Source organism: Accipiter gentilis, chromosome 12 (genome assembly GCF_929443795.1).
Source record: "Accipiter gentilis chromosome 12, bAccGen1.1, whole genome shotgun sequence".
Classification (NCBI taxonomy): Eukaryota; Metazoa; Chordata; class Aves; order Accipitriformes; family Accipitridae; genus Astur; species Astur gentilis.
In genome coordinates, this window is record NC_064891.1 from 34,455,669 (window position 1) to 34,481,437 (window position 25,769).

Sequence of the window (25,769 nt, forward strand, 5' to 3'; positions counted from 1 at the left end):
GGCGCGGCACCGGCGCCTACCGCTCGCGAGATCGTCCCCCTCCTTCGGCGGGGTTGAGCCACAGCACACGCAGAGCGGCGCATGCGCACGGCCTACCCGGCGGCGCCGGTCCCGCCCCGAGTTGGGGCGCCGCTGGCGGCGGCGGCGTGTCTCGCCTCGCCCCGCCCCTTCCCGCCGGCTCCGCCTCCCTCCCGCGGCGTCTGGGCCTGGCCAGCGGCGGCGGCGGTGCTGGGCTCTCGCGCCCTCTCTCTCTCTCTCTGTGGCGGGCGGCGCCTCTCGGCTTCCCCCCCACCCCCCCTCCCCCGCCCACCTTCTTCCTCCCGGCGCTGACGGGAGGCGGCGAAGCAGCGCGGCGGCGGGCGGGCTGGGCGGGCGGAGCGCTCCTCCCGGCAGCTTCCCCGGCGCACGGCCTAGCTGCCCGCAGGCAGGCAGGCAGGCAGGACTCTGGGCGGCCGCCGCGCTCCGGTCGGGCGCCCCCCTCGGCTGTTTCCGGAGGAAGGAGAAGCGCGGCTGCCCCCTCCCCCCTCTCCGCCTTCCTCCCCCTCCTCCTCCTCCTCCTCCTCGTTTGCTCCCTCCCTCCCGGCCCCCCCTCGGCGTGAGCGGAGCGCGGAGTCACCGCGGCGCACAGACGGGCCCGGCGGCGGCGGCGGCACTCGCACACAATGGCGCTGAAACGCATCAACAAGGTGAGCGCCGCGGCTCCTCCTCCGCCTGCCCCCCGCTCTCCCCCCCCCTCCCCGCCTTCCCCAGTTCAGTCTCTTTTTATTTTTATTTTTGGTTTTTCCTCACACACACACCCCCCCCCCTTCCCCTCACCCCCGCCCCGGGAGGAGAGGGGCACGGGGCCGGGGGTGCGCTAGCCGGGCTCGGCGAGGGGGGAAGGGAAGGGGTAGGCGGGAGGCCGGCGGAGCGAGGCCGGGCAGCGGCCGGCTCCTTCCGGCGAGGCCGCGGCCCGGCTGGGGCGGTGAGGCCGCTCTCTTCGGGCCTAGGCCCGGGGGACCTCGGAGGTCGGGCAGGGCCCCGGAGGGCGGCGGGGTGGTTCGGTTGGGGCCGGGGCGCGGGCGGCGCCGGCCCCGCGGGCGGGGAGCGGCAGCTCCCGGGGACGCTCAAATGTCAGCGCAACCCGGAGCCGCCCCACCGCCGCGGCGGTGGCGTCGCCGCCGCTGCCCCTTCCGCCGCCGGCCGGCCCGGATGGTGCCGGTCCGTGTGCGGCGGAGGGGCTTTCGGTGCGATCGCGGCCCTCCCCGCGGCAGGCAGCCGGCCTCTCGGGCCGGTCTCTTCCCTCTGGCGTGCAACTTCTTTCCCGCATTGTAAGATGGCGGCGGGTTCGCCTAGTTCGGGCTCTTTCCGGGATCTCTCGCTTTCTGCAATAACATGACACACACACACACGCACGTCCGCGCTGCCGTCGGCTCCGGAGCAGCTGCCGCGGTGCCATCCTCTCCTCGCGTTCCCCCCGCCCTCTACCCCGGGGCCGGCTCGGCCCTCCCGCCGCCCGGGGATCGCCTCGCCTGCCTGCCTGCCTGCCTGCCGCCTCGCCTCGCCCCCCGCGCCGGGCGGGAGCGCGCACCGCGCCGCCGCCGCCGCCTCCCCGTTGCACAATCGAAGCCGGGTGGAGTAACTTCGCGGCTAACTCGGAAAAAATGCCGAGGTGATGGAAGTTTTTTTGGGTTGTTAGTTGGTGGTTTGGTTTTTGTTGTTTGGTGGGAGGGGTTTTTTTTGTTGTTGTTGGGTTTTTTTGAGGCTTTTTTTTTCCCCCCCCCCCCCTTAAAAAACCTCTCCCAGGGAGGAAGGCTCCTGACCTGAGGTTGCGCATGGGCTGCTTCAGGGTTTCTCGGCGGCAGCGCTTCAGCTTTGGGAATTGCTGGGATGTAATTGCAAACACGATGGGAGCGCAGTGGCGTTACCGGGAAGTCGCTGTTGATCTGTGCTCCTACGCGAGCTACGTGGAGCGTTTACGTATTTCAAGAGCTGAGAGGAGTTTCTTGGTCATCTCGTAGCCTGGCAAGATGGCAGAAAGTCAGCGTGTCCTGAAATTGGCGAACTAAACTTTGGTGCACAAAACACCTTTTACAGATGGTGTATAAAGTTTGCCACCTATTCGTCTTGGTGTAATTTCACGTCTCTCTGGCAGTGCTTGTGGGTGTATTTTAGTCAAAGTGAGGTTATTTATAATTTATTAGTGAAAGGATAGTTCTGTTATCCCTGAAAATTTCAAATCTGTTCTGGATTAGTGGTAGCTAAATGGATTGTCTTTGAATTAGAGCTATGCTCTCACAAGAATTTCAAAACAATTCCTTTTGAATCTGCCATCAAAACTTGTTCCCCTGTATTAGCGGATGATATCATTTGAGTTGAAACACAGCTAGGATACTCCCTGGTATGCTTTGTCATCAGCTCATGCTTATGAAACACGTTCAGGCGCTGCAGGTAAGAATTTATTGTCAAATATAAACCAAGGCAAGCCCCCACTTTACATAGTAATCTGGTGGTCAGAACCTTTAAGCGAGTCAGTGTGACTCTTGAATCAATAAGTCATCTCTTTGACTTGAAGGTTTGGGCCTGTTGTGTGCAGCCTCTTGTCCTGTATTGGTCCTTACGCTCTACGGCACTGTGTAGTAGCAAGCTTCTGCCTTTACACAGTGCTAGAGTTTAGGATTGGTGAGATGGTTGGGTTGGGGTTCTTTTTTTGTTTGGTTGGTTTTATTGGGTTTTTTGGTTGGGTTTGGTCCTTTTTTTGAAGGTGCTATTTTTAATCAATTTAACCATTCCACGCTACAAGATACACTTCCAAATTCACATAGGGTTTACAGTTTTGATTTTGTATTTGCCAACCTGGAAAGTGATGTTTTGCTAGACTGAAACCATTGCTTGCAAGTTGCTTTCTTCCCAGGCATGGTTTCTGATATGAATGTTGACTGGGGTTGAGGCTGAAATCAAAAAATAGCAGGGCCAATTTTGTGACGGGGTGGTTGTGAATTTAGATTTTTAATCTTGCCAACCAGTAAAGCCAGAGAATGGCACTCTGTCACTGGTGAGCTGGGCTCCCCTGGTCTTCCAATTGTAAGGTCACAGATCAGACCTTGAAACTCTCTGCTTCCTCGTAGTACGTTGTTGGCACTCAATCAGAACAGGCTAAAGAGAGACCAGGACCTCAGAACATTGTAATCACACATAGCTGATTTAGTCTGACTTGTGGTATTACCTGTCAGGACTAGAATTCATCGTCTCCTGCAGCAGATGACGTCCCAAATGCACCAGCGAAGGTATTTTCAGTCTGTTTGGCTGCCTCCCTCTCTGTGGACTTGATGTATCAAGCAAAATAAAATTCTTTATTGGGTGAATCAGACTTTCAGACTGCGTTAGCGTGTGTAAATTTACTCTGAAGTATGTTACACATTCAAAATACAACAACCCCTACTTAAAGCATAACTGGCAAATCCTACTTTTGGCTTGGAAATGAAAGCACAAGAGTATTCATGTGTTGTGTGTTGGGTTATCTACTTCTGGAACAGCCTTTATAAAGCGCTCCTCAAACTGAAGTAGTTCTCAGGTACGTAGCCAGTCCCAGAAAGATTATGTTATGCTGGAGCTCATCGCATCTGTGCCATCTGCCCTGAGGGTAGCCTGCATTCAATTGGCAAAACTCTGCTCTTATTGATACGGCTTGCTTTGCACAAGAGTGGCAGTTTTGTTATAACAGGCAGATGCTTTTGCTGTGGAATAATGTGAACCTACATCTTAATTTTAACTGTTTCCTTTCCTGACGATGAAATTTGCCCCCAGAATTCTTTCCCCCCCCCCCCAATTTCCAACAAATTCATGTTGATTTATGAGCTTGTATCTAAATGCTTGATACATGCTGGTGACACATTGTGTTGGTCTGAAGTGTTGAGTGGTATCTGCTAAAAGCACATCCTATAATTGCTGCAGCATGTTGGCCCTTCCAGTTCAAGTGATGATGATCTGGTAGTAGGGAAACATTTATGTAGGAGTAGGGAATTGGGAACGCATAAAATTGAGAAAACTTGGGAACATTACAGCATTGACACACATCCATTTCATCACTGTTACGTGCATCCATTAAAGTGAGGTAGTATAAAAGACCTAAGCGGTGATCTTGATAGGCTAAAAATAGAATTAATATAGGAGATGTATGCATGAAATATCTTGTCTGTGAAATCCTTAAGAAAACTTGTGCCTGCTGTGTTTTATGTCCATTCGGTTAAGCATAGCACAAGTCAGCATCGTTATGTCGGGGTATTTTATTAGAAAATCTTAAGTGGAGTTGGCATCCAGGAAGCTAAAGGCTGAAGGTGGCAAAACCATTTATCGCTACTTAAGTACAGATAGAAGGCTTCCATTGACAGTGGTGGAGTGGAGACTAAATAACTATTTTCCTCAAGGCTACAGCTTCCAGCACTATCCCTAGATGTATAATTAATTGCACCTTTAACCCCCCTTCTCCAGATGCTCATAGTAAGAACCGCTACTAACCCTGGAGGCATCCATAATATTTTTCAGAGATTGGATGTAATATGCAGCAATGAACGCAGCATGGAAATCTGCATTAGTTTAACCAAAGATGTAGCTTTTGTAGAGGTGATTCAGTTAGAGAGTTATAAAGCCTGCTTATTACTTTTGTTTTAAACTGCTACTCTTTTCTTGTGAACTTAGTGTGAAATTTGAAAAAAAAAAAAAAAAAAAAAAGCTTAACTAGAAAAAGTTGTTTGGAATTAAGTTTTCTTCTCTGGATGAAACCTACAATACTTTGTTTTTGTAGGCAGTCTTGGATTTAATTTGCTAGGCTTACTCAAAATAGTTAAATAACTTGAAGTTACATGATTGATCTTATGCTTTTAATGAATGTCCAGAAATAAGTCCGGATTTGTCTGTTTAAGGGCTCAGAAAGTTAAGATTAACTAACTAATGAAATGCAGTTAATGTAAGCTTAGTTAAAATGCTTTAAACCTTTGTGAATGTTCTCTGTCTTTGTTGAATTACCTTTTTTATTTTGGTTAATTCACCTTAACTATTTTGAGTATCCAGGGGTAGACTTAAGTCCTGCCTCAAGGAGATAATGCAGTGTGCAGCTATGGCACTCGGTGGTTAGAAGGCTCGTGTTGAGCCAGAAGGCCGTGGTTGATTTTTAAATCATGAGATTTCAGTAATGGAGTTTGGGAAGCACTAGTATCAAAGAACTTCAGTGTTTTTTAAGTCAGAATAAAATTATTCAGCATCAGATGAAAGCTGTCATCACTTAAATTCTGTTTAAGGTTTAGTTTATCTGAATAGTCAGAAGTGACATACTACAAAACGAATATCATTAAAATGGAAATCATGCTTCTTAATTAGGTAGGTTTGATACCCATATTCAGATCTGGCATTTACTATTAAGGTCTTGGACGTGTTTTAAGAACCGGTCATTTTTTGAGAAAGGAAGATTGATGCTTCCTTGACTAGAAAGTTTGGACTGCAGTAACTTAAAGATTTCTCCTGTTTCACAAGCACAATGCCCAGTTAACAAGTTCCCAGTCAGCATAGATCTTTAAATGTGTGCATTGGAATGGGGGGGGGGGGGAGGGGGGGATAGTAATCTCACTTAAGTAATTTACAGAACTTCAGAGATCAATATTCCATTAGATGGGCACTTCTTGCATACCTTAAAAATGGGAGTTCTCCAGTATGTTAAGGGCTTGGGTGGGATAATGTACAGCGTAAAAAGGATGTCCAGCCAACATTTTCTTCACAATCATTCCAGCTTTTAAAGATCTGTTTTTGAAAGTAAGCCAATCCTTTTGCTATTATTCCCTGTGTGAGTTTCTTCTACAGAAGAGCTGATGTAGATCTCCACAGAATGAGCTCCCTTCAACTGCCTTCTCAGTCTAACCAGCTCTGAACCACCAATACCCTTCTTTGCGCTCACGTTAATGGGTAAAGGAGGGGGGGAAAGATGTAAACAGCTATAAGTAGCGGCTGTTGAATACAGACTAGTAAACTGCCTCTTGCCAAAGGCATCTCTGTTCCTTGTGGAGGCCATGTCTAGCCTGGCATCATCCCCTGCCCACGGATGTTTTCTGTGCATCCATGGGGTTAAACTGTTAAAGGAGGGAGGGGATGGAGGTTCTTAACCTTGTCTGAGATGTCAAGTGACAGCTGGTAAGGAGGAGTGGAAAAGGGTAGAACTTTTGTGTAACTCAGATTAGGGCATTGATATCTGATCTGCGATAAATCTTTCTGTTGCAAAAATTAAGGTTTTGCTACTTTAACCGTGTGCCCTGTGTTCTTGTATAGGTCCCTCCCCTTTGCATCAGAGCTGGTGGATGGGAATGTGTGGTCTGCACTTCAGCATTAGGTCTGATATCTCACTATAAGCTGACTTTTGTTCATAGTTTAGGCTAAGATGCCATAGCTTACATTGAAAAAGCTGAGTTACAGGCACACATTTTCTGCTGGGACTGATGTGATGTAGTGATCTGCCATAAAATATGCAAAAATATGCAAATATGCAAAAAAAATTGGGGTAAGAAGTGAAAGGAGCAGTGAGGATGTATATATGATTGCAGTCAGTAGTGCATTTTTATATGCAGTTGCTTTTTGTCAAGTTTGCTTTATCAGAAGAGAGTCTTAAACTGAGTTGCACATTCTGGACAGTTTTGTAAACTTCCTGAATCTAAATTTAATGCCTCAAACTCTAAATGGAAAGTACGGGAGCTTTTTTTAAACAAAACTTTCTCTTCAGTGGGCTTTTTATGGGGCACTGATCTGATGCATTAAATGTGGTAGGTTTTGTTGGGGAAGCCTTGCAAAAAAAAAAAAAAAAAAAATTAGTTAAAGTTAACATTCACAAGTTTAAAATGGTGTTTATGCCTTTGGCTAGTCTTCATAAAACACTTGGATGTAGACAAGGTTTAATACTGAAAAGTGAGCCAAATAGAGCATTGCAGGATTCAGGACTAAAAGCTAAATAGATAGAGGGGATTTCTAAAATTTTGTTTAAACATTGTTCAGAGCCTTCTTAAGTAAACTTTAGTATTAAAATTTTGTGTAAAGGAAGCCTTTGTTCTGAACCTTATCCTTTTGAGATGTGATACAGTAGACATCTTCAAGATCTCCTGCAGTTTTTTTCCAGTGTAATTGTGATGTTTTTTTATTCTGCCTTTAAGAAAGCAAGATGGGAGGATTGCGGACTGCTTTGCAAATGTTAGGGCCTAGTAAAAAAAGGAGGAGACAAATGTTTAATCCTTTCCACAAGCATCTGGACACCAGAGTTGCAAGCTGAACTTAGTGCAGATGCAGAAGTGCTTTTGGTCTTCCTGATGGAGGGCATGAGGACTGCGTAAAGTTCTCAGTTAACTTTATAGCGAGGTTTCTCTGTAACCTGCAGTTAGGTTGGCCAGGTGCTCATCACTTCTGTGAGCTCTTCCAAGAGCTCTTTTTGGTTTCTAGTAAATATGTGTCCTGCTTTAAGTCAGTATTTCCCAACCTTTGCTGGCCTATTTGAGTAATAATGCCAGATAATTCTCGAAATCAGATAACTGCAAACTTTGTTTGTCCTTTTAGCCTTAGTTTTGATTTTTTTCTTGCCCTAAATAATATAGGAGAATCTTCTGAATGACAACTTGCCAGAAGAGCAATGGCCCTCTTTCATTCCCCTATTCAGGTTGCAGTCTGCTCATAAATACATTTTTTAATACTTCTTTTGTTTTGGTTTTGGTTTTGCCTTTTAAAGACCCTTGTGGACATCAGTGTCCTCGAGATAGCTGAGCTGGAATTAAACTGTAAGAGCAGCTGCACTCCAGAAACAGTTTTTGATGTTTTGGGGGTTTTTTACACTCTTTTGGCTCGGTGTGAACTGATTTTGTGTGTAACTGTGCCTAATCCTATAGAGACCCTTAGTTTTGCATCTCTACCACTAGCTGTTCAAAACAGAACCATTATGAAGGGTAGTTTTACAGAATAGTATAATATGACAGGGTAATGGTACAGCTGTAGATAAGCTAGTGTAATCACCCCCACATAGTTGTGTTCATAGACTATACCCATAGGTATATTGGAATAGTTTTCACATGCATCTTTGGATTCATACAAAACACGGACTGGTAAAAGTCAAGACAGCTTTTTAAAAGCAGAGCTGACTTGCAGAGTTCATTATGTTAAATAATTGTAGTCCAATATATTATTCTGGACTTTATCTAAACAATGAATTTGCCACACTGATTACAGATGTGTTATTTGTTAGAATATTAATTTTATAACTTTCTGGTATATGGCCCTTCTCTCCATACATTTCCTTGAGAACATAGAGAATTCTTGTACCTTTATTCAGAAAGTGCAGACTTACTGAGGTTAAGTGCCCAATTAAGGCTGCTTGTGTTCTCTACAAAAACTTGTCCCATACGCTACCAGTCCCCAAAGTTGGTGTTTCTGTAGGCTTGGCAAACTCTAGGAGGCCTCGATCACATCAAGTCCAGAGCAGTGCGCATACAGGTGCTGCTTCTGGTTGATGTGTCAAATGCTGGTGGCTGAGGTTCTGCTGTAACGTTACTGTGTCCGTGACAAGCTGTGGGGCAGCGTGTTGGAAGGCTCTCCTGTAATGCTGCCAAACCCCAGCATCTCATGAGTGTTAACCTTGCGTTTGTGTGAAATTGTCTATTACAATGCCAAAATCTCATTCCTGAGTGGTAGCCATCAGGCCAGAGTGCCTTCCTTTGAATATAAACTTCTTTCCAAGTGCATCACGTCTGTATCGAATTTAATCTGTCCTTTGTTTTTCTGGTCATTCCATTTCATTTAGCTAGGTGCATATTGCTGCTTCTCTTTTGGCCCATTTACACCAATTACTTTCTCTGACGGCTGCGTTATAGTCCTGGGTTACAGAACCAAAGATCAGTGTGGTTCTTCCAGGAAAAACCTCCAAATGAAAAGGATGCTAAGTTTCAGGGTCCAATACTCAAAAGCTTGGAAATGCCAGAATTAAAATACCCAGTTATCATTGAATGGATGGGTAGTTAACCAGTGCTTCACTTCACACTTTAGCCTTCAATGTACTTCAGTCAATGTGCATGGCCCTCATCCTACAACAAGCATATATGTTTTAATAGCTCTGTTATTTGGGGGGAATGGTAATTGTTACAATACATCAGAACTGATGCGTGTAAAGCAGTCAGATTTTCTTCTTCTTCAGTAAGACAGCTGCTGTGGGTTTTGATTACTTTGGGGGGAACAAGCCATACCTTTGAGTTCAAAGCACAGCTATAGGTGTGTAGTTGCCACCTTTTTTTCTAAGTTTGTTCTGAATGTCTTTAGTGAGTGACCAAGAAAGCAAAGTTGGTAACTGAGCTCTTTTTCCAGTTGGATCTGTCCAGCTATAGCAGTGAGCTCTGTGAAAGGTTGGAATACAATAGAGAGCCATTTTAGCTGCAGTAACTCTGAAATCTGCCGAAAACCATTACCTATGTTGTACACCTTCCAAATTTCGGAACAGATGAGAAGAGCTGTAGACAATAGTCTTATTCACAAAGGACGTGTACTGAAAGGTGGGTTCTTCGAAAAGATAGCATGTAGTCATTTGAGTAGTTTGTATCACAGCCCAAGCACAAAAAGTGACTTAATTATAGTGGCCCAGCAGTCTGGCATTTCCTTTCTTAAATGCAAGGCTTAAAACATGAATGTTTCTATGTTTGTCTCTTGATATACCATTATGATATTGTTGCTAGACATTGTACAAGCAACATGCAGTGTGTAGCCTGAAAAATTTAGTACTGAAGGCTTGAGAAAGGAGAACCATGAAAAATAAGGAGGATAATCGGGATGGGGACAATCACAACTGTCACATTCCTGGTCATGTTTTGGGTTTCTTGAAAAAATATTCTGTGCTCTTCGGCCCTCACTGTTTTCTGTGATTGCTCTTCATGTGTTTTCTCTGCATATTTGCTCTAATGTCTTTTTTTAAATCACAGGAACCTACATCTTTCTATATTATGCACTGTCATTATATGTTGTTTTTATCCATTTATTAAGTGTTAGCCAAAAGGCCAGCTTGTTTGAAACTGATAATTTTCTGCTGGTTACACTTGTCTTGTGATGTGTATTGTGCCATTGCTTTCTTATTCAGCTTGGAAATCCACATTCAGTGTTCTTTCAAACTGTTATTTTCTGCTTCCAGGGGTAATTAATTTTCATGCTGAAACAAATGTTGCAAATGCAGGTGTGTGGGATGAGGCAGTAGTTCTTTGCTGGTTGACACTTCTTAATCTTCAAACAGGCTTAAATGTTCTTCCCCTCCCTTTATAGCTGCTTCCAATCCTTCTTTCTTTTTTAAAGCTGTTTTCAACTGTGAGCTAATGAGTGAGACTAATGCAGTGATGAATTTTTGGATGCTTAGAGCTTGAAATAACCTGTTTGACATAGACAACATTAGACAAGCACTCAAATTTATAAATGTTGAATTTTTTATTTTTGTTTGGCTTAAGTGTTCTTTCTTTTTCTGCTTATTTTATTTTATTTTTTATTTAAACTTCTGATTTAACTGCATATCACCTTTCATGCCCTCCAAGGTGGAAAGAGTTATTGTCTGGAAACTTAAAGCAAATTAACCCTATTTTTTCCATTATGCTTTCTTGACTACAAACCAGAGAGCTGCAGTATATCATTTTAACAAATAATTTTGTTATAAACCAATATTAAATCTTTACAAACCAATATTAAATCTAACTGTGAGTCTGTGCCTGTGGAGGAAAATGAGTGATCTTCTGTCACTCTGTATTTAAGTCAGCTGCTACTATCATTAAAAATAATCCCTGGCTATTTCCAGCTTAAACTAGAAAAATGTAGCAGTAGTGCCACAGGGAGTATGAATTCTGACAAATGGGAAGAGAAGTAGCTGACTCAGATGCTGCTCTACTTGGTACCTTGCAAGAAGGCAGCTTGGTAGACATCAGGCTGTCATTTCTTACTGAATTTGCTGAGACCTGAAAACTTCTGTTAGAAAAGCAACTAGTTCCCTTAAGTATTTTCCTTCACTGTCTTGCTCATGCATATTTGGGTGAAGTATCGTTTGTCATTCTTTAAATTTTCTTCATCCTTTAAATGATTTCTGTAGTTTCTTAAGTAGCTGGTAGAGAGGAGTTGTTTGAGGGGTTTTTAGCAGCTTTCCTGTAAAATAAAAAAAAAAAAAAAGTCACTTTTGTGGGCTATAATAGGGTTGTAGTCCTGCATTTGTGCTCGCATGTCAATGTTTTGGATCATCACTTGAAGCATAAGCCATATTTTCTATGCTAGTTATGATTATATTTGTGCAAAACAAGCAGATGAGCTTTTATATAAGCATTTTTTTCTTGAAAATACTGGTGGGTTTTTTGGTTAGCTTTTTGATGAATTTATAGAGAAAGAAAATAGATAAGATTAAGAATGGGGCTGTTTCACCAGTAAAACTATGTCTTGCTACAGTCTTAATGTGAAACTGGCAGAAGACCATGATGTTGAATTTGTTTTAAAGCAGGTTGGTCTGTTGCAGTGACAGGTACTGATGCTGTATTCCAGCAGTTTTCCAAAACTCTGTTGTAAAATTGTACATGTATTGCTTCTTGTATATACTGCATTACCGTTGTCCTCTATCAGTAGCATTGGCGCTTGCTCCTTAAACAGTGTTTAAATCTGTAAAATTCTAAGTGACTAATGGAACTATCACAACTTTATATTTGGAAACTGGGACACAGAAATGGTGATGTGCTGGAGCTGTACCGGAAGCCTCCGGCAGTGCCAAAGACTACTAGTCACAGTCGTAATTCAAGACTAATCCTTTCCGATAGGCATATAACACATCACTCTGAACTCTGAAATTTGGCTTATTGTTTCTATGTAAAGTCTTTGGAATTTACTTCTTGGAAATCTATATATTTTTCTTAAGCCACCTGTAAAGTGAAAAACTATACCAGCTGATTCCAGAAAAATATGGGTTCTATTTTGGCGGTTTTTAAGAAAGTTTGGGATGTAGCTTAGGACCTCTTGACAAAGGAAAGCACTACTGAAACTGTGAACAAAAAGAAACGAAGTTGGTGATAGTATTGCAGCAGAAGGAATATTAGAAGCATAAAGCTTACATGTAGAAATTTTACAGAGCAATGCTTGGGAACATTTTTAAATTCTAAAATACTAGTTAAAATCTGCTTCGTAAAATGAAACCTAACATGGTTTTTACCTTCTTGGTCAGAAATGGGTGAAAGCAGGGGAATAATTATGAGCTGCTTTCTTAAAAATTATTTTTTTAATCAACTCATGGAAATGATGAAACTTAGTTTTGATGTCAGAAATATTTTTCAGATTAAATATTTTCCTGTTATAGAATAAGTGCTCTAGATTGTTAAGCTGAGAAGGAAGGTTAGTCAGTTTGTGTTTCTGCTGCTGAGTGGGAAACTTAAAAAAAAAAAAAAAAAAAAAAAAAAGCTCCTCCCTTTCCTTGAATGAAATGCTTCAACTGCGCTCCAGATATCACAGCTCATGTGCCCCTGCTTGTTTAGTTTCCAGTTATTCCAGTTTGCCTGTTGGATACAGCAGAGTTGTAGCTTTCGGAAGGAGGCACTTTTTAAAGCTACACAGAGAACTTTCCATTCCCTTGTTGCAAAAAGCCTCCCTCCTTTTGTGTGGATGTGAAGTGTTGCACACTTAACAGGGAGACAAAATGGGTCTGGTGTTACTGTAAGCAGGCAGAGCTTGCCAGTGTTTGTTTCGTGTTTGCCCGAGTTCTTCCATGACACTTCACACTCTGCTGAAGCAAACAGCTTTACTCCAAACTTTACTCTTCTGACCATAGTACCCAGGAGAAGCAAATACAAGCATGTGTGCCGCCTCAGCTTTTTTTCTTTCTGAATTCAGTGGGTAAATTATTTGCTCTGTGGTTGAAATGCTGAGTGGTTTACCATGTGTTCCTAACCTTACCGGTATTTTGAACTGCTTTGTTTAGCACAGTTAGGCTTTTTTACTGAAGGTTTTTGGCCTAGACAAAACTTTAGTCCTTTAGCTTACAAAAATAGGTGCTGGTTTGTTCTCTAGAACAGTTCAAGTGGTTAAAATGTGTAACTATATGGACATGTATTTTGAAACGACAAGACTGGAATAGTAAGACTCGTGTATCAGCTTGTAAATTATTCCTAATATTACTGAAGGGGGTTTTTGCCCAAATTTTTCACCAGAACTTATTAATATTTGCCTTACACTTGCAATCCTACTTATTTACTTTTCCTAGTTGAATTATTGTTATATTCTAATTTTCCTGCTGTGTTAAAACACTATTTTTGAGTACTGATTTCTTATTTCTCTGAAGATAGTAGTACCTTTTGAAAAGCTTTCTAGTCTAATGCACATACCTGTGACACTCTACTTTATGCTGATCTTTTCTTGTCCTTGTCTTCATGCTACTAATTTTTGTAATTTTCATAAACTGCATAAAGAGCCTTTTCATAATTCTTAGTCCCTGTGATAGTTTAAAAAAAGTAGAATCTGATCATCTTCCCCAAGTAATTCAAATAACCCAGTAATAAGTACACAACTACATTGAAATAGTAATATTTGTGTCTTTCTGCTTATTCTATTGCTACAGCTTATTTTAAGGGACAAAATATCTTTTTTTTTTCTCTCAGGTTTTGGAAATGATTGATTATTCTTAGAACTGGAAAAATACATTTAGATGAGAAATAAGCCTGATTAACGAAACCTGCTGTATTTGTTAAATGGAAAAAAACCCCCACCAACCCACCCTGAAAATTAAAAAGCTTTTTATCTGAAGGTTCTTTTACATTTCTTGTTTGCCTTTATATGGATAATATAAATCTAACTTAGCAGAATTTTCTAGAGGGTGCAGAACAACATATGGACCTAATATGTGATATTTCATGGCAGAAATAAGTCTATCACAGGGACCCTCAATAATAACTGGGGAGTGTAGGTAAATGTACTCTAAATGGATTTACTGTGATGATCTGGAAAGAGCTGTTGCCCATGCTTCTAAACACCAGCAGTGAAACGAACAGTAATATTAGCTTCATTGTGCCATTGTTTATCAGAACTGATACAATTCCATTTTATAAAACAGTCTGATTCCAGTGCAAAACTGAAATCTGGTTAATTGGAAAGTTCATCAAAATTAGTATGTGCAGGGAGGGGAAATATGGGACTAAGTTTTCTTGGTCTTTTTGAGGGGGGTGTTTTTTGGTGTGGGTTGTGGGGGATTATTTTTTTTTAATATATGGACTTCTACATGTTGAAGTAGTGTTAGTCTCTCTGTGTTTGCAGGAGCTATCATCTTACCAAAGAACAAGGTGTTTAAGTTACAGGGAACGTAGGGGTTTTTTTTCCCCTCATTTTGTGTTGGCTTATGCTTACTACATTTTTATCAAGTGCAGAATTTGTGAAACTTAAAGGATGTACATTAGGATCTTCCCAGGCAAACCAGTTAGCTGTCTGGTCCAAATATGCATGTTTCCAGCTTAATAGGTATGCCTGGGTTTCTTAAATGTCTGAAAAAGTAATGGAAGGTTCTTGTCTTAATGGCTTGTGTAGACTTGTAGCAAAATAACTTGCGTGCAACTGTTGATATATGGGAGAGGGACTGAAGGTTTTCCCTTTTCTCATGATTTCTAGATGCCTTGACAAGTGCAGATTTATAGAAGCTCCTGAAGCCATTTTTAGATTTAAAAGAGAGCAGGGAAGAGGGAAGGTATCTGTTACATACTTCAACTGAAAGTATAACTTTAATTTTAAAAGACACTGTCCAAACAAGTAACTTGCAGAGTGTTTAAACAAATTAATGCTGAGTTTCTTTGATAGTACACAAGGAATCCTCCATCTGAAGTTTCTGTTTTCATTCCCACTGTAATGGGGAGGGAGGGATCTGTTTCTGCAGCTCAGTTATTCAGAACTTTAAAGGCATATTTGTCTCAAATATGAAGTTTAAAATTAAAATATACGGATATTTTGTCTGATTCTAAGACCTGTCAGCCTCTTTAATTTTCCTGTCTACTTCAATCTGTGCAAGATATAGCCCTGCTGGCGGTAGTGGGGAAAATGAGGCTGAGTTTCTGTGTCAGTTTGTCAGGTTGTGTTTTTTTTTTTTCTTTTTTTCTTCCCGTTCTGGTTTTTGATATCAGATGTTACACACATAGTGCTTTCCGTTTCATGAAGACTTATCAATTGCTTTCTCTCTTCTCACTTCAGGCTTCTCTCTAAGACTGAATCCTTGAAAATCTTGATCAGAAAGTGGTTAGACTTTGCCCACTTCAGGCTGTGTCCCCTGCTCTCCTTGCTGTCCCTTCTTCATTAGGGGTGTCTTTACAGTAGTGATATTTATTCAGAAAAGCATAGTCATTGTAGCTGTTAGCCTTCGTAGCTAGTTTTGGTGTTCGTTGTCTTTTATAAAGACAGTTTTGGTACTGATCTAGTTGTTCTGATGGCTGTTATTGCACATTCTTCTGCGTTTGTATATGGAAAAACTGTTAAAGGTTTTTGCCGGACATAAAATGAAAAAGACTGGCTTCATTAGTGTTCCTTCTCTGAACAGTTTTGTTTGTTTTTCCTAAAGGAACTTAGTGACCTAGCCCGTGATCCTCCAGCACAGTGTTCAGCAGGTCCCGTTGGAGATGACAGTAAGTAACCTTAAGTTTTGTGTTCTACTCTGCTAACTCAAAGCATATCATGCATAGATAATAATGCGGAGTTTTTCTTTTGTAGTGTTTCATTGGCAAGCCACAATTATGGGACCTGTAAGTATCCTAATTCTTGTGATGTAATATTAAACTGGTAGTTCTTATTCAGGAGGAAACTGGGGGGTTTTGTTCTACTTTTTTTTTAACTCCCCTTATCAGGCTTTAGTTCTAGAGGTACTCCTTACAGTAACAGAAGATGAAGGAGGGGGAAAAAATCAGGCTGCTGCTGATTATTTTATTGCTAGAATGTTTTATGAGGACTTGCATTTTAGCTGAAATGATCTCTAGAGCAACGTTAGGCATTACCACTTAATATCTAGAAACTTCATTTCTAAAGTTTGAATCTAGCATGAACTTTGTACTAGGAGCTGGTCCTGGTGTCAGGAATTATTTGGGAAGCTTTTGTGTGGGTCTTAGAATGGAACAGGGTATCCTTGTTTGGTCTGTTGTCATGTACTGAGATCTTGAATAGTTCTAAGAATAGAAGGGAAAAAGTCACTGAAATGTGTGGCTCCAGTTGTGACTGGAGGAAAAAAGTCTGTGTTAAATGTTCAGTAAGCATCTGAAACCTGAATGTGACTTTTTCCTTGTTAGAATAAAGGCGGCAAATGTTTGCCTTTACTGAAAACCTAACCTGCAAACACTTGACATCTGGAGTTCTCAGGGCTGGTTATGTATAGTTAGAAAACAGCCTTCTGTAACTTAAGATGACAAATACTGGATGCCAGGAGACCTGTAGCCACAATGTGATGCTTCTGGTGATGCTACAGAGCAGGAATTAAATATCAGTGATGCTGAATTGCCCTGACTTTATATATAGCTACAAGTGCGGTTTTAGGAGATCGCTATGGAAAATGTGCTTATTAGAGGTTCACTGGACTGGAAAAATGGCTGTCCATTCCAAAGTCCCTGGTCCTCATTGATTGTAACTAGGCGCCTCAAAAAGATAAAATTGTTTAATTGCTATATTCATGCTTAAATGGCAAGGAATGTTCTGCACTATACTGAGTATGACATTATGCGGCTGGTGTCTGCGTGGTCATAAGGTATTAAACATGAGTTGATTTTAAATTGGGATTATTATTCTTAGCTTCCCTTTCTGGTTTAATAATGTACAGCTCCTTTTTTGCCATATGGTTTTTGTGGTGCCAAAAGGTCTGCTTTCCTGTTTCAAGATCAGGCAGTATCCTGACAAAAGCGTGGTGTTAGTAGTTCTAGTGCTCCTGTGGTGTTGCTTAGTGCTTTTAGTAACAGATGAGTATTGCAGAACCAGTCATCTGCTTCTGCAATAGGCTATTATACAGTCTGTGATTTTCTTAGATAGATGTAAGAGAGCTTGCATTGGTTTAACACATTCTAGGAGGGGTTTCTGTAATTGCTAAAATGTATCCCCAGAACATGTGCAGTAAAATGGTTGCTTTCTGGCTCCTCTAGGCCTCACGTAGTATCTGTTGACCAAATGCAAGAGATTAGGTTTTCAGCAGAGACTGCTTAGGGTATAAACTACATGTGTTCAGGTTTTTGTCCCTTGTGTTGCAGGATTCCGTTTTCTAGTATTTAACTAAGAAAGATGTAGTTATTTCCTCAATTTGGTGAAATGTTCTTGCAATTAATATGAAAATTCAATTTACAAATAATTCAGGAGTGTGCTCTGTGTGTCTCTCATTCATTTTGCCTAGCCCTGAATCTGGAATTAAAAGCATTGTAGTCTTCAGGTTAAACAATTAAATTGTTAGCTCTTTTTCAGAAATTTAGTTGCAGTTTCAAGTAAAAACTTCTTACAACTTTGTTCTCATAACTAGTAACTTAAGCAATCCCTATTTACTCACTCTGTTTATTCTCTGCTTACTATCTGCTTTTTTACTTCCACATGTTGATTTACTGATAATAGTTAATGCTTGAATGTATTACCCCCTTAATTGTTTCCTTGGAGCAGGGAAATGTGAAGTACTCTTCCATACTAGATTACAGTGAATTTCTAATACAGAAAGGGAGGAAGAATTCACTTTAATCTTTATGTGGTTTTTTTCCTTGGGGGTGGGGTGTTTTGTTTTTGTTGGGGTTGGGGCGGGGTTTGGTGTGGTGTTTTTTGGGGGAGCTCTTTGTTTTGTTTCGTTTTGTTTTTTCCCAAGGAACAAGTGATTAGCTCTGTATTCATAGGTTTTCTGCAGGGCTGAGCAATGCCTAAACCAAGGACAGTATTTAGGAGGGAATGGGAGGCCCTTAGAGCTGTCCATGACCACTGTCAACTTGGGTGGTTGTAACAAATAAGCTCCAAACACAGAACTTGAGGTTTTTGAACCTGACAGGACCCCAGCTCTGGTAACACTACTTCTTGGAGCTGTCTCAGAGGCATTTGGATGCTTTTGCCAAGTTGTCCTGAGTGGACTGTCAGAGAAGCTGTTTTCTATGAAGCATTAGCTTGGAGAGGTCCATACAGAAACTTACCTGTATGCGTTCTGTATCGCTTACCTTAGGAAGTAGTAATTGAATGTTAATTGCATCTCTCTTGTATTGGTGGATTAAAAAGTTTAGTTGTTTAAACAAATTTCCTCTCCTTTTATTTGTTTAAAACTAACAACTTCAGTGTCCTAAAGATGATAATAGGAGAATTATTTGTTTGCTTTGACAGAATGACAGTCCATATCAGGGTGGTGTATTCTTCTTGACAATTCACTTTCCTACAGACTACCCTTTCAAACCACCTAAGGTAAGTATTGCTTTATCATTTGTGAAATAAGTGCTTTTTAAAGAACCAAGCACGGGGCAGAAACTTTCAGCATCTGTGTTGTAATATTGTCAAGTTTTCACTTCTTTTCACACATTCTTACAGTATATTAGATGGCTAGGTCCCTCTGACTACCACAAGAATGAGCGTGTTAGCATGTATTTTTAGGAGCAAATTCATATATGTGAATTCTGAATGTCTTGGAAAGATGTTTGGGTTTATTTCTGTTTTTCTTAATTGATAGGAAAACTCATTAGCTTTGTGTTATTGTAATACAATTCTTGCTGAGGGGACTGTCAACTATTACAGTGTAGCTGTTTGGATTGGTCTATACAAATGTGACACTATGGATAGGGATTAGTTTGCTGAGTGCCTAAAATTAGTGAAGATGGTATCTGTTAGAATTTGGCAGTAATTGCGAAATAATACGCTTTTTTGGTAGCTTTATCAGCTGCTAGCATTGTCTTCTAATTTTCAGTCAATATGAAAGTGCACACTTGGAGTGACCGCAATGTTTGAAGTTCTTTAGCTCTGTGATAGCAGCGTTACTGTGGTTCAGGCATTGTTGAGTGTCTTCATCATGATGTAGGCACCTGTGATTAAAATACAGCCTCATGCTTGCCCTGTCTCTGTTTGAAATGGAATTGGAAACTGAGAGGTTGCAGCTTGGGTGCATTTCCATGAATTTGATGCAGTTTAACTGCTTAATCTCTTTCTTTTAGAGTAAATTCAGTTGACTGATAGCTTGACTGAGAAGAAAAGGTGATGTCATTGTCGTCACAGACCAAAACACACTCTTCTTTTTTCTTTTTTTTCTTTTTTTTTTTTGTTGCAGGTTGCATTTACAACAAGAATCTATCATCCAAATATTAACAGTAATGGCAGCATTTGTCTTGATATTCTAAGATCACAGTGGTCTCCTGCTTTAACTATTTCTAAAGGTAACTTGTGTGAAGGAGAAATGTTTCCATCTCGTGCTGAATACTGTGCTTCTAGCTTTGATTGTCTTGAGTTCTTACCTGCCTCTTGATTTCCCTTACTCATTCTAGCCTGTGTTTTGCCAATTTGATAATGATATCTTACTGCGTTTTTAATGGATATTTGTTTTTTCTCACACCTTCTGCTATGTGGTTGTTTAAGGCCTTGTCTGGCCACTTACTTGCTTCAGTATTCTTAGCAGAGCTTACTAGCTTGGTCCCAGAGGAATTTGCCAGCATTTGGATTGAAACAGGCCTGTGGTGGTGTATTTGAGCTAAGGCTGAGAAACTGCTTGTTTGCAGCTGTCCTTGTAGATACACACTTGCATATTAATTAAGATTAATTTGTCAGTTTTTAATAATGAAATCTGCATCGTTTTTTTTACTGAGTCTGTCTAGAATTACACAGAGAGTTATATTAGCATATCTGTGTGGTAGATGAATAAAAGCAAACTGTTATTGATACATGTTGCTTTCTGCCACTGTGCACTGGCATTCTATCACATTACTTCATGAACTGAGCTTACTGATTCTACTTCAGAAAAAATGGATGTTGTGCTGCAGTTGAAGCTTTGTAGCTTTCCTCATTTTACTATAGTAAATAGCAGTTAATTCTCAAGTATTTTCCCGATGATCAGATTTCGTTTTGCCTCAAAGCCACTGGTCACTGTGGCTTCAAAAGATCCATCAAAGTGCTCCTTTGTCTATAGAACTTGTAATTCCTGTCTGTCCAAGGAGTAGGTTTGTGATTTGAATGCGGTTCCCTACATTTTAATGCTGTCACTATTGTTTTTCTTTCAAAGCTGCTGTGAAAGTAGAGGGTGAAGTCCTCATAGCTGCCTACAACAGCGTTACTCCTTTATTTTACAACATACATGTAGTTTTATCAGTGGAGATCAGGGTATTGCTATCTTACATACAACAGAGAAAGAATTCAGTCTGACTATAAAAAAAAAAATCAGTGAGGAAGTTCTGGTTTCAGTGATTAAAACCATGGAATATGCTGGTCATCAGGATACGTGAAATTCTAGTTTTAGTGATTAAAACCACGGAATATGCTGGTCATCAGAATACATAATGTGCTTTTGTTGGCTGCTACATTGCGTCATAGTGCAGGGGACAACAGTGCTGTTCTCATGTGCTTACTGACAGCTGTAAGTATTGGGAAATAGGAAACAAATAGTTCTTACAAACTTTTAAGTCATTCTGGGCTTTTTATTTAGAGTAGGTTACAAATTTGTGTATCAGAAAAAGGCTTTTTAGGTTCTCTCCTGTGCCAACACTGTGCTAATGCAAAGATCTGTGCTCCATTGTTTCTGAGATTGTTGCTCCTGTTTTGTTATTGAGAATTCTTTTTCTCTTTACAGTTCTCTTATCCATTTGTTCACTGTTATGTGATCCAAATCCAGATGACCCACTAGTGCCAGAGATTGCACGTATCTATAAAACAGACAGAGACAAGTAAGTACAGAGTTGCATAAGACTAATATTTTAACAAACTTTCTAAGAGTGCATTGTCAGACAGCAATTGTGTTGAGTGAGCCTTTTGTGAAAATCCGTGATGCAGAGAACTTGCGTGTCAAAGAAGTACCTATTCTTGGTAGCGTGTAATTTAAAAACAAAGGGGCTTAGTATCTGAAATTGTGGGTTCTCACATACTGCCGCTCACATGTGTGGCAGTATTTTATTGCCCAGTTTTTTGCTTACCATGCATAAATAGAATATAGTTAGATCTTCGGATTGAGGAAAAGATAGCTTTGTTATTTTGGTGCTTTCTTTTGGTAGCGGCTTGGCCTTTAATTTTGGTGGTCCCCTTGAAAAAAAGGCTACATAACTTTTTTCCTATCTGTGTTGAAACAACTTTTTTTTTCTCTTACTTGTTTTTAACATTTTGCACAGGTAGAATCATATGAAGTAGACTTTGTTTGGTTTATATATATATATTAATGCTAAATATACTTGTCCAATTAGGTACAATAGGTTAGCAAGAGAGTGGACAGAGAAATACGCTATGCTGTAGGGTAAGAATATCTGCACATTATGGTGCATTTAACAAAATGAAAACTTGTCAGCACTTGGGTGCTGCATGCTCGAAGGCACTGGATTGACTAACAGATAGTGGATGTACCAGTTACTGAACTTCAATATTTAACAGCTTGATCTCTGGTTAGTGTGAAATGTATTGGCTAGTCACTATTTCTCACAGATACTGCTCTTGCATGGCCAAAAAAAAAAAAGATAGTATGAAATAATTAATTACCAAGTTTTGAGCCAGCTTGTCAACTTGTTCTGGTAAGTATTTACCCAGATTTTGTCAGAGTTTTGTTAAAAGTGGTGCCCTGTAGTGAGACCTCATGCATAAACATGGCTGAATTTAGGCAATCCAAATTTCAACTTTTTATTACTCAGCAGTGTGTCTTCTATGTATAAACTAGGAAAATGTATGGGGATTATGTTCTGCTTGTGTAGTTGAAAATTAACTTCTTACTGACAAGCATGGAGTTAAGTATAAACTAATTGTCAGCTCAATTCCTGTGGAAGTAGTGTACTTAAATATTCTTCTGACGTCCTTTTTTAAAATTGTTTGAGCAGTACATTCATGTGGAAAGAGAATAGTTTTACTCTAAAATGGGAAAATAGACATTCTGTATCCAATGATATTATTAACCACGTAATCTTTACTTATGGCATGTGATACTCTGTAATCTTTACCTAAGGACAATATTTAAACAAAATGCTCCCCTTGCCTCTCCCACCCCAGGTGGTCTCTGCTCCTTCCCCTTCAGTAGTTTTTCATAACAGACTTCTAGCAGATCTGCTTGTCTTGAATTTGAAGTGTTTCATATAAATTAGAGAATATCCTAGTTAGTCTAGGGAGGGATTTGTTCAGTTTTTTCAGTTCAAGTATATCTCAGTACAGAAAGAGACTTCTCTTGGTTTGAAGAGAATAGGGAGATGGGGATAAAATGGTACTTAATAATTAACTGTTTAGGAAATTGTCATTTTCATGCTGACACTAACAATTCCTGGTTTTGTTTGCAGGTACAACAGAATATCTCGGGAATGGACTCAGAAGTATGCCATGTGATGCTACCTTTAAGTCAGAATAACCTGCATTATAGCTGGAATAAACTTTAAATTACTGTTCCTTTTTTGATTTTCTTATCCGGCTGCTCCCCTATCAGACCTCATCTTTTTTTATTTTTTTGTTTACCTCCTTCCATTCATGCACATGCTCATCTGAGAAGACTTTAGTTCTTCCAGCTTTGGACAATAACTGCTTTTAGAATCTGTAAAGTAGTTACACAGGAACAATTGCCCAAGATTCAGAATTTTTTTTAATGGAGCATGTGTATTATGTGGCCAATGTCTTCATTCTAACTTGGTTATGAGATTAAAAACAAACATTCCTCACTGCTCTAACAGATGCTGAAGATATCACCTGAAGGGGGGAGGGGAGATGGATGTTCAATTTTCTCCCATCAAAGAAGTAACATTGCTGTAGCAACATCCATCTTGTTCCAAACCTTCCAGTGTTAGAGAACTGAGGTTTTATTATATACTTTTGCTCATAACTGGTGTGTCTGGAGAATTGGTACTGAATCTATAGCATCAGCAGAACAGAAAATGTGATGTATCTTATGCATGTCAATAAAGGAATGACCAGTTCTTGTTTTACAGAGAATGGAAATTGGAAGTCAAACATCCCTTGTATTCCAAAATAGGGTCTAAGAACATTTTTGTAATTCATTTAAATTTTGTTAGGAGGCTTGGAGCTATTAGTTAATCTGTCTTCCAAAACACTGTTTAATATAGCACTGAATAAATGATGCAAGTTGTCAATGGATGAGTGATCAACTAATAGCTCTACTAGTAATTGATTTATTTTCTTCAATAAAGTTGCATAAACCAATGAGTTAGCTGCCTGGATTAATCAATATGGGAAACAAAATCTTTTGTAAAAGCAAAGCTGGTTTTTGTATATACTGTTGGGATTTGCCTCATTGTTTTAACATCAAATAATGATGTAAAGTTCAATAGAGTGAATCTTTTGCCATTTTCAGTTATAATGCTCAGTCTGTTGCAGGTTGACACATTGTTCGGCCTGATGTATGCAGAATTAATAAGCTAACATAGTAGTGTAGCCTTAGTAGTGTGCTACACTTGGTGCTGGGAGCCCAGCGTTCAAGGATGGACTTGGGACCCAGCAGATCTGAAGTGGTGTATTGTGGAGATACTTCCTGATGCACCTGTGTTTGCTGACTGAGAACCTTTTTCTTCACCTTGTACACTTGACAGCTGAAAGATCTTAATGTGGGAGTAATGATGAGGCAAAAAAATATAAAATAAAGTACTGTTTTGATGTGGGAATTGTCATGAGGCTGTGTTGAAGTGACTTTACTATGTGGGATGTTCGTTACCATTGAAAAGGACTTGTTCAGCCATGCTGCCATTTACATTGATGACTATTTTAATGCAACAGACACTTTCCTCATGTCAGGTGACTAAACGTGAATAAAGACTCATTGCTATTGGATTTTTGTTCTACAAGAAACACTGTCTTGTGCCATTAGTTTATCTTTGCAGCAACAAGGGCATTATTAAACATACAGCTCTCCTCTTTCCTGCCCTCTTCCTTCATATTTTTTCCTTGTTTGATTTTTTTTTTGTCTCCATTCTTAACATCCATAGCTTCATTTTCTCTAGTCTTGTACTATCACTTTATTGTGCATCTGTGACTTCGCACTGGCACCACTTATGCACTGCTTATAGTTATGTACATTCTGATTCCTTGTCCCCACGTGGATGTGGAAAGCTAGATGTAAAATAAATGTTAAACCTTAATTTTTATAAAAATTTGAATATGTAGTTTGGACATGGTTTGTTCTGGTTCTAAACTATGAAAGTGAACTTATTTTAAAGTCTAGTTGCCTTGAAATTTAGAAACCTGGGCTCTCTTTAACAGCACGTGCCTCACTGAAATGATGTTCTGAAATGTGTTTATGAAGTTGCAGTTCGTGCAGTGTTTCTGCTTTGCTAACTGAAGATTTTTGCTTACACCATTTTGCTGGAAAATTGGATATACTTAAAATACAACTGCCAGTAGCATTACAAGTGAGGTAAAAGTTTGTATTTTTAAGCTTACAAACGTGTTGCTCTCACCTTTTTGTTAATTGTGTTAATTTGATGCTTATTACTTTGTCTTGGAGTCATAGCCACTGAAATCACTTATGTGATCAACTAGAACGATGTTTTGTGAGATGTAAGGTACCAGGCTTTATAAAACTCAAGGAGGTGTGGATGAGGGAGAGTCAGAGAAGGAGAAGATAGTAAAATACTATGTGGAAGATGGAAATCTTGTTTGGACCATGACATATTTCTCTTGTACATCTGTAATGGTCCTTCTGTGATAATTTTCTGTAATTAGAAAGTATGTATTTTGATGAAAGAATAATGGGTGAATTTTAGATTTACATATGCCTGCCAGAAGTCATGCTGAGACTTAAAATCTTATCTTTGTGAAGTGGGAAATGGCAGGTGTTTTGTCCTTGAAGCAGTCTCAGTGGTGTCTCATGCAGACTTCCTGTGGAAGTTATATTTGGGTGTGCTATTCAAGTGGGGAGGCAAGGGGAGGAGCTGGTTAACATGAGCTAATGAGCAGATGATGAAAGAATTTAAGGACTTTTACCAAAACAAAAAGCTTTAATTAGTGATTACCTCAATGAGTAATCTACCTACCAAAACCACAGATAGTCTAAAAAGTATGTAGTAGATCTGGATTACTATGAAACACGTTGGGGGGGGGGGGGGGGGAGGAGACTTGCCATTTGAACTTCATGTGGAAAATGAAGGTTTTGGAAAACACTGAAGTGACTTGTCCTGTCCAGCTCTGTTAAAATACTTACTTCAGGATGATAATAATAGCTTCAGAACACAGGGGCCAGCTCCATCCTAAAAGTCTTGGCTTGAATAAAATCTTTCTTTTTAATGGCTTTTATTTGAGCGTATTTGTAGAAAACAAAGTGTCAAATCAAGACACTTAAATTTAACAAACGTGACAAACTTATACTTCAGTTGTTTTCTGGAATAATTTTTTTTAAGATTTCTTTCTGTGTTTAAATGGGGCTTGAATGTGACAACACAATTCCAGTCAGCGTATTCAAATTGCACTTGAAAGTCTTTCAGTGGTTTTAAGCACATTTTTGAGTCTTTTCAGGAGGCAAGGAAAACTTGATCTGTAGCATTGGTTAGGGATATTTTTTTTCTTTCCCTGTCTGCTGATGCATACAGCATCTTCTGTATTGGTTGAAAAAAAAAAGAGTATAAAAACACATTTTTACATGTGTGTGTAAAAACATTCTA

The 25,769-nt window shown here is 40.2% G+C and overlaps 1 protein-coding gene across 3 annotated transcripts; it reads left to right on the top strand.

Annotated features, from left to right (window-relative positions):
* Nucleotides 1–398: 398 nt before the first annotated feature.
* UBE2D3 (ubiquitin conjugating enzyme E2 D3) lies at nt 399–23,947 on the top strand. Of its 3 annotated transcripts, XM_049815303.1 has the most exons (8): nt 399–686; nt 1,786–2,430; nt 15,578–15,641; nt 15,727–15,758; nt 18,334–18,411; nt 19,265–19,370; nt 20,774–20,867; nt 22,449–23,947. In XM_049815303.1, exons 2-8 carry the CDS (start codon nt 2,383–2,385, stop codon nt 22,492–22,494), a joined length of 468 nt encoding a protein of 155 aa, XP_049671260.1. In that variant the 5' UTR covers nt 399–686; nt 1,786–2,382; the 3' UTR covers nt 22,495–23,947. The 3 variants fall into 3 exon arrangements, with proteins under 3 accessions (XP_049671260.1, XP_049671261.1, XP_049671262.1); XM_049815304.1 differs by lacking the exon at nt 1,786–2,430 and having other exon boundaries at nt 402–686; XM_049815305.1 differs by lacking the exons at nt 399–686; nt 1,786–2,430 and adding an exon at nt 1,554–1,651.
* The last annotated feature ends 1,822 nt before the right edge of the window (nt 23,948–25,769 follow it).